A 16,290-nucleotide genomic window follows, 5' to 3' on the forward strand; every position below is an offset into this window, starting at 1 on the left:
TGATGATGTGGTCAGAGAGGGTATGAGGGTTTCAGTGATAAGGGGCTTGTGAAAGCCAAACTGGGCTGGATATAGGATCTTATTGTTTTCAAGGTACTCAGAGAATTGGGAATTAACTAACCTTTCCATTATCTTTGAAATAAAAGGAAGATTTGAAACGGGACGGAAGTTAGATGGATCTCTGGGGTCAAGAGAGGGTTTTTTAAGAAGGGGTTTGACAACTGCTTGTTTGAGCATGTCTGGGACAGCGCCTGAAGCGAGGGAGGAATTAATATTGTCTGCTATGGGTTTGGCAATGGTATTCGGAATGGAAAGGAGGGTTTTTGTGGGGATGGTGTCAGAGGGGTGACAGGCAGGTTTGATTCTTTTGAGGATCGTTTCGACTTTTTTAGCCAAAGTAAGTTCCAGTGTTTCAAGGGTGGAGTGTGTAGGATCAGAATGAATGGGAGAAAGAGGGACAGAAGAGGAAGCCGGTTGTTGGAATCTTAGCAGGATGTTGGCGATTTTATTATGGAAGTATTGTGCGATTTTTTCACATCTGGAGGAAGCTTCGTTGTCTGGGATAGGGGAGTGAGATGACTTAGGTCGGAAACATAAGAGAAAAAGGGCTTTTGGGTTGTACGTGTATTCGAGACGTTAGTTCGAACTCTGCAACCCTGAGTAAATGCGAGTATGAGCAGGACCAGTCTAGGTTTTGGCTCTAGATCTGCAATATTGATCAGGTACGATAGCGGTTGAACAGCTTAGGTCCACTGATAATTGAATTTCACTGAATCTTACTCATAGCAAATTTTTTGGGACCTATGAGTAAATGCACGGTGAAAAAATGCCGTGGCCCAACAATGAAAGAATTGAGGGGCTGAGGTTATGGTGTATGCGCGCAGAGAGATATAGGAATTTGTCAGATTGTCTGTGCGGTTTTTGGACAGGAAGTTCGTTGTGACTGTGGTGTCCAGAAGTGTGCAATATGGGATTTATGGTAGAGAACAGCAAACCTAGGTAGTAGATTTATAGTGAGTCATGAAGAAGGTAGAGCTCCTTCCTTGGGTTGTTGTTATTCAGCTGTCCATGCAAGGACAAGTGTGAATGATGTTTTACTCCGTAGAGAAACAGCAGTCACTGCTAGTGATTAAATGAAATATCCAAGTTGGTGCAACCGGCAGAGCTTGGGATTGTAATATTGTTGACTCACCAAGAAGCACACAAAGAATAGAGGAGAGAGGCAACCTACTTTCTGCGGTATGGAAGCATGGTGACGAGAGATACCATTTTACCTGCACCTTCTGAAGAAAGTTGATATTTCTGAGGTCCAGGATGGGCCTCCCCCACCCCCCCCCCCTCTGCGCTTTGTAGCATCTGGGGGACTGTACCCTGAACCTTGGAATAAAATGGGGTGGCCGCTCTGATATCTGGCAAGTTGAGAGACCAGGAGGTGTCCAACTAGCAGAGCTGACGTAATCAGGATATCATGTAAACTCCCACGGGAGCATGAGCGGTAAAAGTCGTACCCACATTTGTGTGCTATACAAGAAAACGTAGAGACCTGTTACTAGGTCTCGAGATGTACTTGCAATTGAGACAGTGTTTGCTGAATCTCGTATTTAGCAGATCAGCGAATGCATCTGGAATTTCGGTCCTTAATTAGGAACCAGACACCAGAGTATTAATCAGTACAGAGTCCCGTTGCTAACAACGGGAGGATGTCCTGATGTAATCCCAAATGATTGGTAGAGAGGTTCTCTTGGTATTGTGTCTGACATAGCTGGCAATAGCGATATCTGACACTAATACGGTTCTTGGAAGGCCAGACAACCTAAAACCTTTCGAACCATATGGCCCGATTTAGAGAACAGGTCTCAATAGGATTGTCGCTGAAGCTGGATTAGAATGGAGTACTTACTATCCGTCGTGGATCGCAAAAGGATGAGCCGGCGAAGACTGATGGCTCCGTGGATTTCAGGAGTCATCGAGGGATAGCCTGAAGGACGTATACGCCCGACAACTCCGTAACCTAGTATGGTAGCGCAGGTACAGAGGAGACACGCTAAGCGTGTCTGGCGCTACCACAGTAATTTGTGGAGGGTCAGAACCCCGCACCGGTGTCGGTGGGGAACGCCTCAGGTACAGGGGAGCCATTATGACTCATGAACCTGCTCGGGTACAGGGGAACCATTATGACTCATGAACCCAGCCCTCTTTGCAGCGACTCAATGTATCGTGACGCCAGTGCAGAATTCCACGGAACTCGGTCCAGTCATTCTGGAGCACGGAGGACTGCCAGCGTTGTGTGGAACAGTGACGGTGGCAGTAGCGATGCTGCTCGGCCCGGGCATTCTCCAGCACCGAATAGGATAGCAGCGATGTACTGGATGGCATCGGTGGAGGACGGTCACTGTGCCGGTGACAATGAGTGCCACGGTGCCCGGCCCGGTCTTTCCCCAGTGCAGAGGTGGACGCCCTCGCTGTCCTGGATGGCAAATGATGACGGACTGTCAGCATGCCTGCACTGCTCCTGGCACTATGTAGTGTCATAGGCTGATACGGGGCTTTAGTAAAAAAAAAACTCCAAGCATGGAGCACTGTTATGCGAGGGCATTGTATGTAGGTGCTATGTCAGTATTGACGGTATCGATGGCAGCATGGAGCGGCCTCAAGGGTATCATCAAAAATATATATGAAAAAATGTCGATGGCCCGGGCAGAGCAACGATAACAATGACGGAGGCACCGATGACATTGGGAAATTGATACCGGTATCGACAGGAATGATGAGGGCGTCGACGGCACCGATGGAACTGACCCAGGCATCGATGGCACCAACGACACCGAGGTGTGCATCGATGGCATCCGCCCAGGAATAGATGACATCGATGGAAAAATCAGCGCCATGGATGAAAACATCGATGGCACCGAAAGAATCGATGCGGGGAACGATGGCATCGATGGACCGCCAGGGAGAGGTGTCAAAAGACAGGACGGCCTGGAAGGGGGTACAGATGGTAGCGATGGGGGCATCGACTGCACGAAGGTACCGAGGTATGAATTAGACAGGGGGCCCTGGCGGCAACGGTAACCGTGGAAGTCCCTATCCCACTAGCGCTAATAACCAGGCAGAGAGACATAGGAGGACACTCGCAGGCTATGTGGGGCTAACTGTGAAAACATAGGGAGAGGGAAGGCCGCAATTCGGTTGGTAGGCCAGGGAAACCGTATTCAGGTGACAGGAACCAACCAAAAAACAGGGCATAGTACTCACCGAGCGTCGATTAAACATACACGAGAGGAGACCCGCACAAGGGAAAGCATTTGTGAAGTAAAAGTTTAAGTGTTTCCGTGTGAAAAGTTGTGAGAATTTCTCACAGAGCTCCTAACCGCTATGCTTACTGCAGAGTGGAAAAAAGAAGACCGAGAGGAGACACCTGTGGTCACAGGGATAACTGCAGACTGAGCATGCTCAGTGCACTCAGTGTGCCAACGTCAGTCAAAGCTTTATAGAAACTTTGACAGAAAAGTTTTCCGTAGCAGGGCTCCATCAACTGACATCACCCATATGTGAGGACTACCATCCTGTTTGTCCTGTGAGAACATAAAGCCCCCAAGAGCGCCATCTGTGATCTCACCCAAATAGCATGGCTAATTCAGCCTGCCTATTGTCAGAAACGACTATTGTACAAAAATGTGGAGTACACTGCTTTTCTATAAAAATGTATCAATTTTTGATTGGTTGAAGATATTTAGTGTTATGGTTTTGAGGTGTTGGAGTGGATTCTTGGGTACTGCACTGATGGCCACTCCCATGGGGAGAAGCCCCGAGAGGAACCGCAGTACTAGGCTAGACTCTATACATGCAGTCACAGAGAGTTTGTATTTATTATACAGCATGATGGTACTGCCCGGGGAGCGGACAGCAGTGAGATAACCCAGAAGAAGTCGTCCAGGGGTCCTCAGCAGAGGAGAACAGTCCCACACTCGAGTAGATGATAGGCAGCCCAGGGTAGCAGAGGAAAGTCAAGGATGAAGACTCTGAGCGCTTAAGCTGAGAGAGTGACAGGGTTTGTATTGATGAAGATCCTGGCAGGTAGAAGTAGTTCAGTAGTAGGCACCAGAGTAGGGAGAGCAGGCCCTCAAGGAGCAAGTACCCGATATCCCAGATAGGTACCTGAAAGAGAGCATAAGGGCCCCCAAGAAGCGGGTACCAAGGTTAGCGATTAATTACCTCGAAGGGTAGAGAGAGGACTTCCTGCGACAGCAAGGAAGCGGCAGAGCAGCTAGACCGGAGGCATTGCATTTCAATCCAATCCTTGCTAACTCACAGGACAATACAGTAAAGTGTGGCCGCAGTTACCCTGCTTCTAACCCGCTTTCTACTCACAATTTGGCCGCGTTAGTCCAACCCGCGATTCACTATCCCCTTTAACCCATCCTTACCGCCTCTTTAAATCAACGGGTAACCCTTTCCGCCCGCGGCATGTATATGAGATGTAAACGATCGGATTAGCTATTCCCTCCCATACAGTAACGAGCGCCCCGATTATCGTTTTAAACCTGCAGTTTTGCCGCGCGTTTAACCTGCTAATTTACCCCCTACCCCTGCATTAGTGTAGAGCGTCAGGCAAGCCGAGATGAAATTTCACGGGCCACAGAGCAGCCCCAGCCAGCCCCACTTCACTGCCTGACCCCCTAACTCCCCGGGACAAGACCAAGCAAACTTTCCACCAGCTCCCGCTCACCTGCCCTGGCCGCGTCCATGGATGCCGATCTCCCGCGCTGACAGCTCCTGAGCAGCCCCAGGGGCTGACTGACCCCCTAACTCATCGTCGGCTGGACGTCCGAGGTCACGGCGTGCACGCATTACCTTTTAGAGAATAGGGAGCCATGGGGAGCGCCCGATCCGTTCCGGGCTGCCGAAGCCGCTCTCGCTGCCACCGGCTGCCCCCGGGAGGAGGGGAGAGAGGACTGAGCCTGCTCCGGAGCTGTCAGCCTGGGAGATGGACGCGGCCAGGGCAGGTGAGCAGGGGCTGGCGGAAAGTTTGGGGGGAGGATGGCCTGGCCTGTTGAGAGGAAGGAGTCCTGGAGGAGGAAAAGTTAGGGGGTCAGTTAGGGGGTCAGTCAGCCCTTCTCCTGTATCCACTTCCTGGTACCTGTCATTTCAAATGTCATTTGAAATGACAGGTACCAGCGCACCCAGGATACTGTATAGGCGCCGTATAAGCGCCTATACAGTAAAATGGATTGCACTTCATGGACGCGCTTTGGAAGCGGCTAGTATTTGCATGCAATTTTAATACAGTATCGAGCGGTAGATGATCCGGACTGTGCGTGCAGCAAACGCAGGTGCGCCCGGCACTAACGCACTTCCTCCTACCGCTCCTTACTGTATCGGCCTGTCAGCTTGTTAGCAAATGAAGGGCAGGCTAAATACCAGGATGTGATGACATCACTCGGAGGGGATGCCCCTAAGGTTCCCGCCATGACGTGGATAAAGACGTGGATGGCGTGCGCACGTGCACCCTAGGAGGCCCTCAAGAAAATCATGGTGAACACCGTCGCCATTGCCGTTCCGGGGATGCCGGAGAGAGCGGCATGAAGACACGGCTGCAGCCATCTTCCCAAGGCTTGAGAAGGAAGAAAGGTGATGCACAGAGGTCGACGCCTTCTGAGACCGACTGCGCAACATTTAGAAGTTACTGAGAAGCTACTTTCTGAAGCAGTTGTCAAGAAATTCTGCATCGATGGCATTCTGACAATATTGTGTTTTCCTTGAATTTTACTGGGGTTATTAAGTTAATTTTGAGTGGATCATACATCATATGTATGGATGTGTTAAGATATAGTATGTGTTGGGATGTTTGTGATTGTTTTTGAGTGATCGCATAATTTTGGGTTATGATGTATGAAGCTGTTATAAATTTTAGATGGCAGTCTGGCGATTTAATTCATTAGATAATACAGGATATATACGTTATGTGATTTAAGTTATAAGTTAAAATATGCGAAATGATCTAAACAATATCTAATTGTTATGCAATTAAAACAAATCATGTTTGTAATGACACTACTATTTGCTATTGATACTATTCATCTCTAAAAAAAAAAAGTTTATTGAAAACAATTAAATATTTAAACTGTATTTTAAACATATAGTTCCTCTCTTTATGTACATTTGCATGCTGTCAGAGAGGTACTGCTCCCTTCACTGTTTGATATTAGCCAGAAAGGTAATAGGTCATTCCACTACACAAAATAAATGAGACTTGTTTCAGACCACTGCTTTCAGATTCACTTCAATCTATGGTCCCTCCCATTGATTTTTACAAACCGCTTGTTTATAGATTGAGCAAAATCATATTCTCTTACAGTACTTAGTTTTGTCAAAACCCACAGAATTGTTTTTATATGAAATATAGGTAGGGGAGATGTGTGTGTGTGTCTCTGTGAACCTAATATGGAAAGAGATTCCTGACAAACACATTCTGAGTCACACATGTATTAACCACATGTAAATCTAGACTTGGGTAATCTATGGATTAACTACACAACATATGCCATACAGTCAAAATTTTAAGTTTGGATTCAGCTCACAGTAATTTTAGTACTGCTTGCAAGAGATCAGGAGTCTTAATAAAATATTAAATCCACATACAGTTTATGCACCAAGTGATTGCGCAGATCCTGAGTGACGTGCTCATGCCATGCTTTCCTTACTCCAGTGCTGGAAGGTGGTGCAGCTGTAGGCATAGTGCTGAGGGTTCCAACGTTACCAGAATTTGTGCCATCACTCAGCAACTGACTGAAAACAAAATAGGAGAAACAGATTACAACTAATGCTTCATGGACATTTATAATGAATATTAAAATTGAGCAAAAGCAAAATATCTACATTCCCTCAGACTTGCTTTCTCAGCTCTCAACAACCCAACCACTCTCCCTCAATCAATAAAAGAAAGAAACAAAGATGTTCAAGTGAATGTTTCTCCACTACCTCTAACAGAATCTTTACATTGGAGATTTAGAGACATCTCATTAGGTTCAAACACATTTTAACATTTCCTCATTGATGTCTTACATTAATTTAGAAGAGTTCTAGTCTTTCTTGGAAAAGGTAATAAAGCTAGATAAAGAGGATAGAACAATTCCCCTAAGAGGAAAGGCTAAAAAAGGTTAGGGCTCTTCAGCTTAAAGAAGAGACGGCTAAGGAGAAATACAATAGAGGTCTATAAAATAAAGAATGCAGTAGAATGGGTAGACACAAATCAGTTGTTTATTCTTACAAAAAGTACAAAGACCAGAGGACATGCAATGAAGTTACTAGGTAATACATTTCAGACAAATAAGACTTTTTTTTTTACTCAATGTATAATTAAATTCTGGAATTTGTTGCCAGAGGAAATGGTAAAAGCTGTTAGCATAGATGGGTTTAAAAAAAAAAGATTTGGACAAGTTCCTAGAAGAAAAGTCCATAAACCATTATTAAGGTGGACTTGGGGGTATCCACTGCTTATCTCTGGGATAAGCAGCATGGAATCTATCTACCTTATGGGATCCTGCCAGATAAATGTGACCTGGATTGGCCACTGTCGGAAACAGGATACTGGGCTTTATGGACATTTGGTCTGATCAAGTATATCTTATTTTATTATGTTGCCTGCAAAATTCTCCAGCAATAAAAAGTTATTTTAATGGGACAACTATCATGCTTAAGGGAAGGTGATTTTTATGTTAATTCTAGAAGAACGTAGCTCAGTTTTCAAATTTTAAACAAATTCTACTGAGACCAGGGAAATGTTCTAAACCTATTTCAGTTTTTTTTCTTTGATGGCAAAACTTCAACCCCCTTCCCTCCCCACCCACTACTGTCCAGACATAAAAGTCATGGGCCACCACAAGAGGTGAAAAAATAATTCATCAGTAATAACTATGAAATAGATAAACATCTGTCATTTTCCCTCCCTCACCATCTTCTCCCTTCTAAATTTAATTTTATAGAACATATAATGCAGAATCTGCATCATTCTGATAACCTTTCACTGGATTGCCTCTAGTCTGTCTATGTCCTTTGGAAGATATGATTTCCAGAAAAGAATATACCATGTTGACTCAACCAATGACCTATATAGAGGCACTACCACTTTTTTGTATTGGCAATACAGCATGTATTCCAGCATTCTTCCAGTTTTCACACTACGTTGTCACCCCTTTGCTACCTGAGGGCCATGAGATGTGACTACTATAAAAATGGTCTTCCAGAAATATCAAACCCTTCATCAAATACTGCTCACACAGATTTCAGAATCTTAAATGCCTGGCTCTATATTTTTTAGTATTAAGGGTTAAATCTTTATACAGACAAAATGACAGTATATAAAGGATTATTTTACATACCTCTACAATCATAATTATTTTACATACCCTCTACAACCATAATCTCTCCTGGCTCGATGATGCTCCCTGTTTCCGCTCATCCAACCGGCCATCTAGATCAGTTCATCAAGGAACCCTCTCCACCCCCTCACTTAAAACCGCACACCTCTCTTCCACTAGGGAACGAGCCATCTCCATAGCGGGCCCATCCCTCTGGAATTCTATGCCCCTCGAGCTCAGATTGGAAGTCTGCACAAAAAAATTCAAAAAAGGCTTGAAAACCTGGCTCTTTAATCAAGCCTACCCAGACCTGAACCCCCCCCTAGCCTCTTATAAATTACTACAACCTTCAACGGCCTACTTTGTAAATTGCTAACTTCCTGTAAATTGCTACATTATTCAACTGCCTACTTTGTACTCCGATTGATGTCTACTGTAAATTTGTAAATAATGCCCTTTTTGTTAGCGCTTGCACCATTGTTCTCATGTTATCTCTATCTTTTTTTCCTCCCTCCCTCTCAGTTCTCTTTTTCCCCTTGTCCCCTACCCCTGTTCATTGTATTTCTCAACAGTTTTATGTAAACCGTTATGATGTCCATTCGAATAACAGTATAAAAAAGTTAATAAATACTTCATGAAAAGAGAACAAACATTGCAGAAACATACATATATTACAAAGCAAAATTCCCACCACCCAAAATTAAAACCATGCTTCATATTTGCTTCAGTCATCTCAGTGGCAGCATTGTTAATATTGGAATAGGCTAGAAGTATCAGCACAAACAAAAGTATAAATCCAGTTAAATATGAAATTACAAATACTGTAGCAGGGTCAAAGAACATTAACTTTATAGTTCCAAGAAAATATGTGACTGATCACTCACTGATCACTTTATACCTATCTTATGTGACAAAGAAAAGATGCAGGCCTTCCCTTCTGTATGTTTATAAATTGCATTTGTTGAAAAGCTCCTGTAGCTTTCACACAAATTCACTAAAATCTGATTGTACACCATTATTTTTCATTGTGTAAGGGGGCACCTTCCTCATACCAACATATTAGATTAAGATTTATCACAATTAAGAAAGCTTTTCTTAAAAACATTTTAAATATCTTCAGGTCTCAAAAATGTGAAATCTTTCATCATCTGCAGAGGATGGAAAGTATTATCTATAATCCCCAAAAATGGCAAATATATTGATAACACCAAAACAGTGGAACAAAGTTCCAACACTTAATTTATACTTAATACATAGTTCAGAATGAGCAGCTGTGGCTTTTAAAGAATGATTTTGTGAGTGTAACACTTCTTTAAAGTGAACAGTGAAATTTCAGCCCTCATAACTGGGAAGAGTTCCATAACCAAAGACCTGCTACCATGAAAGCCCTTTCCTGAGTTTCAGTTAATGGAAATTCTCTCACAAAAGGAAAAACTAAATAACTGTTTCCATCTGATCTTTAATATTGTAGAGAAACACAATGGTGCACCACCTAACAATCCTTGTGCATCAACACCATAGCTTTATATTTTCTTCTCCATTCTATTGAGAGCCAATGCAATGAACTCAATACATGCATGTTATAATGAAATCCATCAAAATCCACATTGCTACATTGTGAACCGCCTGCAAAGCTCAAACAGTGTTATTCGGTAAAAGTCTAATATCCATAAAACTAATGCTTGCAATACCATACCAAAATCGTCAGCTGCAAGTACAGCTTCAATCTGGCCAATAAACGTAATTTTAAAAAAATGTGCTTTTGGTAACCAGTACCTGAATGTGGTCCACTTTGAAGCATCACAAAAAATTCTACTTTTAAATTGAGAGCCCTAGTGGAGATGGAATGACTTGGTCCTCATAACTGAAAATCAATGGGACAACAAAAGGGATTACTCTGCTCAGCATTCCAAATGTTAAAAGCAAGCTTATTTGCAGTCATCTAGCTCTGGACAAATGTTAAACAACTGGCCACCGAATCCAAAGCATCACTCAATGAGCCTGTTTTATTATGTATGTGTTGCTGTAATCAGACAAGTGTTTTATTTGGAAGATGCGGAACAGTTTAAAAAAAACAAAACAAATATACAGAAACTGGATAGTGTTTGCATATAAACCAAATTCATCAATACACCCACATAATGACCATATCCGGAGACTGAATAAAGTTGATACTGGCACCAATGATAATATTTTTCATTGGGCCCTCTATGTTGACTACGATTAGCCAAATCACTTCAGCATTACTGATGAAACCCAGAAACTATTCAAGCAAGACAGCAATATTGAATGATTTAATGTATGGAATTCTGCAAATACATCAAGCAACAGAATGAATGCCCCCCCTGACCAACACACCTTCGCTAAAAATGGTAGCAAGGACACTAGCTGGTAGTTGGCAACTACTGATGGATTCAGATTGGGTATCAACCTAATAAACGAAGCTTGACCGACGTGCCGCAAATGCGCAGTAGAGAGCAGCTCTACTGCGCATGTGCGGGCAAGCACGTTGGTCTCAGCGAGCGTCAGATGGATATCAACATGGCGGCGGCGAGCAGCAGCGAGGAGCGGCGGCCAGTAGCGAGGAAGGAGAGAGTGAGAGTGAGAGGGAGGGAGGAGAGAGGCGAGTGAGTGAGGGAAGGAGGAGAGGGTGGGTGGGAGGGAGGAGTGGGAGGAGAGTGGGTGGGAGGGAGGGAGGAGAGAGGGTGGGGGGGAGGGAGGGAGGAGAGAGTGGGTGGGAGGGAGGTAGTTAGGACCGAGGTGGGTTGGGCAGGGAGGAGACGGGTGGGTGGGAAGGAGGGCAGGAGCCGGAGGTGGTCTGGCGTTGCGCGGTGGCGAGTCTGGGCGCAGGGAGGTGAACGGTGGGGCAGGAGTTGAGGGGATAGGGAGAATGAGGGCTGTGAGTACGTGGTACAGGGTCAGAAGTTGTGGAGCCGGAGAAAAAGGGAAGTGGCGGCGGGCTGCGGGAAGAGAGGGATGGGATTGAGAAGAGGGTGGGTAGGTTGCCTGAGGGCCGGGGCTGGGCGGTGAGAGTGAGGGGAGGGGAGGGAGGCAGTGGGAAGAGCAGTGGGAAGACAGAGTGGTGTAGTACGACTTGAGTGGAGGGAAGGGGGTGAGTGATGAAGGAGGGGAAGGGGGAGTGAGGGAGAAAAAGTGTAGAAGGGTGCTGTGTTCGAAAATGGACTGAAAAAAAAAATTTAATGTAGCGCTTAACGGCTTGTCTAACATAAGACACACTGAGGTTTGTTTTGGTTATGACAAAAGATGACCCTCCCTAAGAGACAAATTTAGCAGATTTGCAAATGAATCAGCAATATCTTCCCATAGATTTTTCAACAGTACTGTAAAACAGGAGCCCAAATAATAAGTGTTATTTAAATAGGAAGTGACCTGAAATACCTCTTTAGAGGTTACTGATGAAAATTCTCTCCATCTGACCGTACTCTATGGCTTAGGTGAGGCAATAGAGTGTCATTGGGGAAAAGACCTATCTCAGAAATTTTTTCTCGGAAAAATAAAGCTGTGCAAATTGGTCACAACTAATGCTAAGATTGAAAAAGAGTACAGACTGAAATATGTCCAAACTTCTGTATATGCAGCATTTATTTATTTTTTCAAATCTTAATTCAGAAAATAAATAGTAATTTTGCATTAAAAACTGCAAAGATATCATCTTTAACTCTGTGTACAATAGAACAAAGAATGTGCAAAATACACCTACAAGTTAACCAAACAATTAACAGTAGGGCATCAAAAAATAACTCACAAAAAAGATTAATGAATCAATCAATAGAAAATGCCATATAAAAAATCTGAAAGGCTCACAGCAGTCACCAACGTCAAGGGACTCAGCACCATAAATTATAATTATACAGCTTACAGAGCCTTAAGGTCGCACCTATGAAAACAGCGAATAAGGTGGAGAAGATGAGCAGTATACATACTGGTAAAAAAAAACAAAACAAAAAAACCTTATGTCTGCACTTTTGAATAAAAGTTGGAATTGCATGGCAATACCTTCATTGACAGTTTTGATTCTATTTCTGCAAGGATCCCAGAGCCTTTAGAGCTATACTGTGGACACATGATTTGCACTTATGAATATAAATATCCACAAATACTTATGTACATATTCTTCAATATACCTAATTCAAACTGATAAGGAGAAAGCAGAGTTGCTTACCTGTAACAGGTGTTCTCATAGGACAGCAGGATGTTAGTCCTCACATATGGGTGACATCATCAGGATGGAGCCAATCACGGAATTCTGGGCATGCCCATCATGGCACTAACCCCGCATCCAGCAGGGGTCTCCCTTCAGTCTTATGTATAGCAAAAAGTGCGTGCGAAAAATAAAATAATAAACTGCAAGCGTACCCAACTCCGTGGGGTGGCGGGTGGGTTTCGTGAGGACTAACATCCTGCTGTCCTGTAAGAACACCTGTTACAGGTAAGCAACTCTGCTTTCTCACAGGACAAGCAGGATGGTGGTCCTCACATATGGGTGAATAACAAGCTGAGGATGCCCGCGCATGTACCAAAACACCCAAAGACGTGCAACAGGCACAACAACGGGGTGATTCTTTGGATAACGGGCAGCCTGAATATCCCAGTGGGTGTAGAAGGAAGTTGGATATTACACTGAGAACTCCAGGTTGCAGCTTTGCAGATATCAATAAGAGGAACAGAGCAAAGGTGTGCAACCGACATTGCCACTGCTCTAATGGAGTGCACCTTAACGCATCCCTGGAGCGGAAGGCCTGCTCGTTGATAGCAGAAGGAAATACAGTCCGCCAACCAGGAGGACAGGGTCTGCTTTCCAACCGGGATTCCCAGCTTAAGCTTATCAAAGGAAACAAAGAGCTGGGTGGATTTCCTATGGCCTGCAGTGCGTTCCAAATAAAAGGCAAGCACACATTTGTAGTCCAAGGAATGGAGAGCACGCTCAGCAGGAAGTGAGTGGGGCTTTGGAAAGAAAGTAGGCAGCACTATGGTCTGATTAAATGAAACTCAGATACCACCTTCAGTAGAAATTTAGGATGAGTATGAAGGACCACCCTATCATGAAGAAATTTCGTGTAAGGGGGGGGGGGGGGGGGGTATGTAAATAGCGCCTGTAGCTCACTGATCCTGCGAGCAGACGTTAATGTCAGAAGGAAAAAGGCCTTCTAAGTGATATGCCGCAATTGCAGGAACGCAGAGGCTCAAACAGAGGCTTCATAAGCTGCGCTAAAAATACATTAAGGTCCCAAGATGGGGCCGGTGGACAGAGAGGAGGCTTCAGGTAAAGCAAGCCCTTCATAAAGCGCACCACCAGGGGCTGTGTTGAGATAAGAGACATCACCTGTACCCCTATGGAAGGCGGCCACCGCACTGACATGCACTCTGATGGAGGTTTGTAACCTGACTCCGAGAGATGCCAGAGGTAGTCTAAAAACTGATTTGTGGGGCAGGTAAAAGGATCTAACTCCTTTGAAGTGCACCACAATGAAAATCGTTTCCATTTAGAATGATAAGATCTTCTAGTAGAAGGCTTTCGTGAAGCTACTAGAACCTGGGAAACAGAGTCCGACAGATTGAGCAGTTGTAAAATCAACCTTTCACCATCCAAGCTGTCAGTGACAAGGCCTGAAGGTTGGGATGGCGCAGCTGACCGTTCCTCTGAGATATCAGGGACAGATCCGTGCCTAGAGGAATCTGCGGACGTACTGAGAGATCCCGAAGGATGAGGAACCATGCCTGTCGCGGCCAGTAGGGGGCAATGAGAATCATCAAACCCTTGTCTGTGCGTAGCTTCACGAGAGTCTTGCTGATGAGAGGAAGTGGTGGGTAGGCATAGAGGAGGCCCTTCTTCCAGGATAGGGAGCACGCATCCAGAGGCAGAACTTGGCGACTGCTATGCAAGGAGCAGAAGTTGTCCACCTTGTGATTGTGAGACAACGCAAAGAGGTCGATGCACGGATATCCCCATTTCCAAAATATCCAGTCTGTTACTAGAGGGTTGAGAGACCACTCGTGGGGCTGAATCTCTCAACTGAGATAGTCTGCTAGAACATTGTCCACACCCGCCAGATAGGTTGCTCTCAGAAGCATGGCTTGAGACAGAGCAAAAGCCCAAATCTGTGCCACCTCTTGACAGAGAAGGTAGGACCCAGTGCCTCCCTGCTTGTTGATGTACCACATCGCTACCTGGTTTGTCCATTTGGATCAGGACTGTTTTGTTGGACAAACAATCCCGAAAAGCAGAGAAAGCATATCTGACTGCTCGGAGCTCCAAAACATTTATTTGTTGTTGCGACTCCTCTGCCGATCAGGTTCCCTGAGTCTGCAGGTGGTTGACATGCGCTCCCCAACCTAGAGTGGAAGCATCGGTCATTAAGATTTTGTGAGGTTTTGAAGCTTAAAATGGTAGACCTTGAAGTAGGTGGGACTACAGGATCCACCATGCCAGTGAGAGGCGAAGCTGCCTGGTGATGTGGACAATGTTGGACATTGGATGATGTGCCTGTGACCACCGGGACTTTAATGTTCACTGCATTACCCACATGGCCAGACGAGCCATAGGGGTAACATGGACAGAGGATGCCATATGTCCCAGTAAGATGAGTAGATGAGCAGCCGTCATGGTTCGGCGAGACTGTATAGCACACGCCGGCAACACTAACATGTGAGCTCAGTCCCTGGGTAGAAAAGTCCTTGCTTGGATTGTGTCGAGATCCGCTCCGATAAAGGAGAGGAATTGAGACAGAATCAGGTGAGATTTCTGATGATTAGAAATCCCAGTGATAGTAGTAGCTGCACTGTAAGATGGAAGGATTGAAGAACTCCTTCCGATGACTGAGCTCTCAGTAACCAGTCATCCAGGTAAGGATAGACGCGAGTGCCTAGTCTTCTTAAATATGCAGTTACGACTGCTAGGCATTTCGTGAAGACACCAAGGGCCAATGCAAGGCCAAAGGGAAGTACTCTGTACTGGAAATGTTGGTCTCAGACAAGGAAGCGGAGATACTTTCTGTGAGACGGGGTAATCACGATGTGCATGTACGCATCTTTCAGGTGTAGAGAGCAAAGTCAATCCCCCACGTAGCTAGAGCTGCGTGGAAAAAAAAAAAGAGACTGAAGGGAGACCCCTGCTGGATGCAGGGTTAGTGCCATTCTGGGCATGCCCAGTAGGGGCCAGTTCTGGAAACTTTGACAAAAGTATTCCGTGATTGGCTCCATCCTGATTGTCACCCATATGTGAGGACTACCATCCTGCTTGTCCTGTGAGAAAGCAGTTGATCCAACCGCCATCAAAAATCCAATCCTGATTCAAAAGATGCTATAGTTCCAAAGATCTCAGAAGTTCAAAACTCTGTTGATGCCATTAGTCTCGATCCTGATTCAGAAGTCTCTGTAGCTCAAATAAAACCACAAGTTAAAAAACCCCACTATAACTCCGATAGGCCACAACTTATGAACTAGCACCAAAAATCCTCCAAATACTTTGACTGCTCTTAACTACAGAGAGCATTTTTGGATTTTCAAATTGAAACAGGAGGATCCCCCCTTTGGGTTAAATAAAGACTCTTATCTGAATCTGGAGATGAGTCTATGTGCAAGCAGATACAATGCTGACTGGCTAGCAGGCCACATCACACTACTTTAAAGCATGATGATTTTTCGTTGTTTCAGCAGAGCATACTGACATTTATCTTCAGCTGCTGTTGGATCGGATTACAATGACAGCAGATAGGCACTCCTGAAGTAGTTACTCAAAACATGGGGCATTTTGTTTAAGCGAAGTATAACATTTTTTTCAATCCATGAGCATTCTTTAATGAATTTTGGGACTTGAGATTAGAAATGTTTTCACTAACACAGGGGGAAGAAAAAAAAAAAAAAAAAAAAGACTTGTATTGAAACATTTCATATCTAATTGCCCAGAGTA

The 16,290-nt window shown here is 44.6% G+C and overlaps 1 protein-coding gene across 1 annotated transcript in view; it reads right to left on the reverse strand.

Annotated features, from left to right (window-relative positions):
* Nucleotides 1-16,290, reverse strand: part of CREBBP (CREB binding protein) — a 918,877-nt gene that overhangs the window by 639,422 nt on the left and 263,165 nt on the right. The window contains exon 8 of the mRNA XM_029576620.1: nt 6,643-6,789. Coding sequence (XP_029432480.1) covers nt 6,643-6,789 — 147 coding nt within the window. The remainder of the gene's footprint in view (nt 1-6,642; nt 6,790-16,290) is intronic.

This window comes from Rhinatrema bivittatum, chromosome 14, assembly GCF_901001135.1.
Source record: "Rhinatrema bivittatum chromosome 14, aRhiBiv1.1, whole genome shotgun sequence".
Classification (NCBI taxonomy): domain Eukaryota; kingdom Metazoa; phylum Chordata; class Amphibia; order Gymnophiona; family Rhinatrematidae; genus Rhinatrema; species Rhinatrema bivittatum.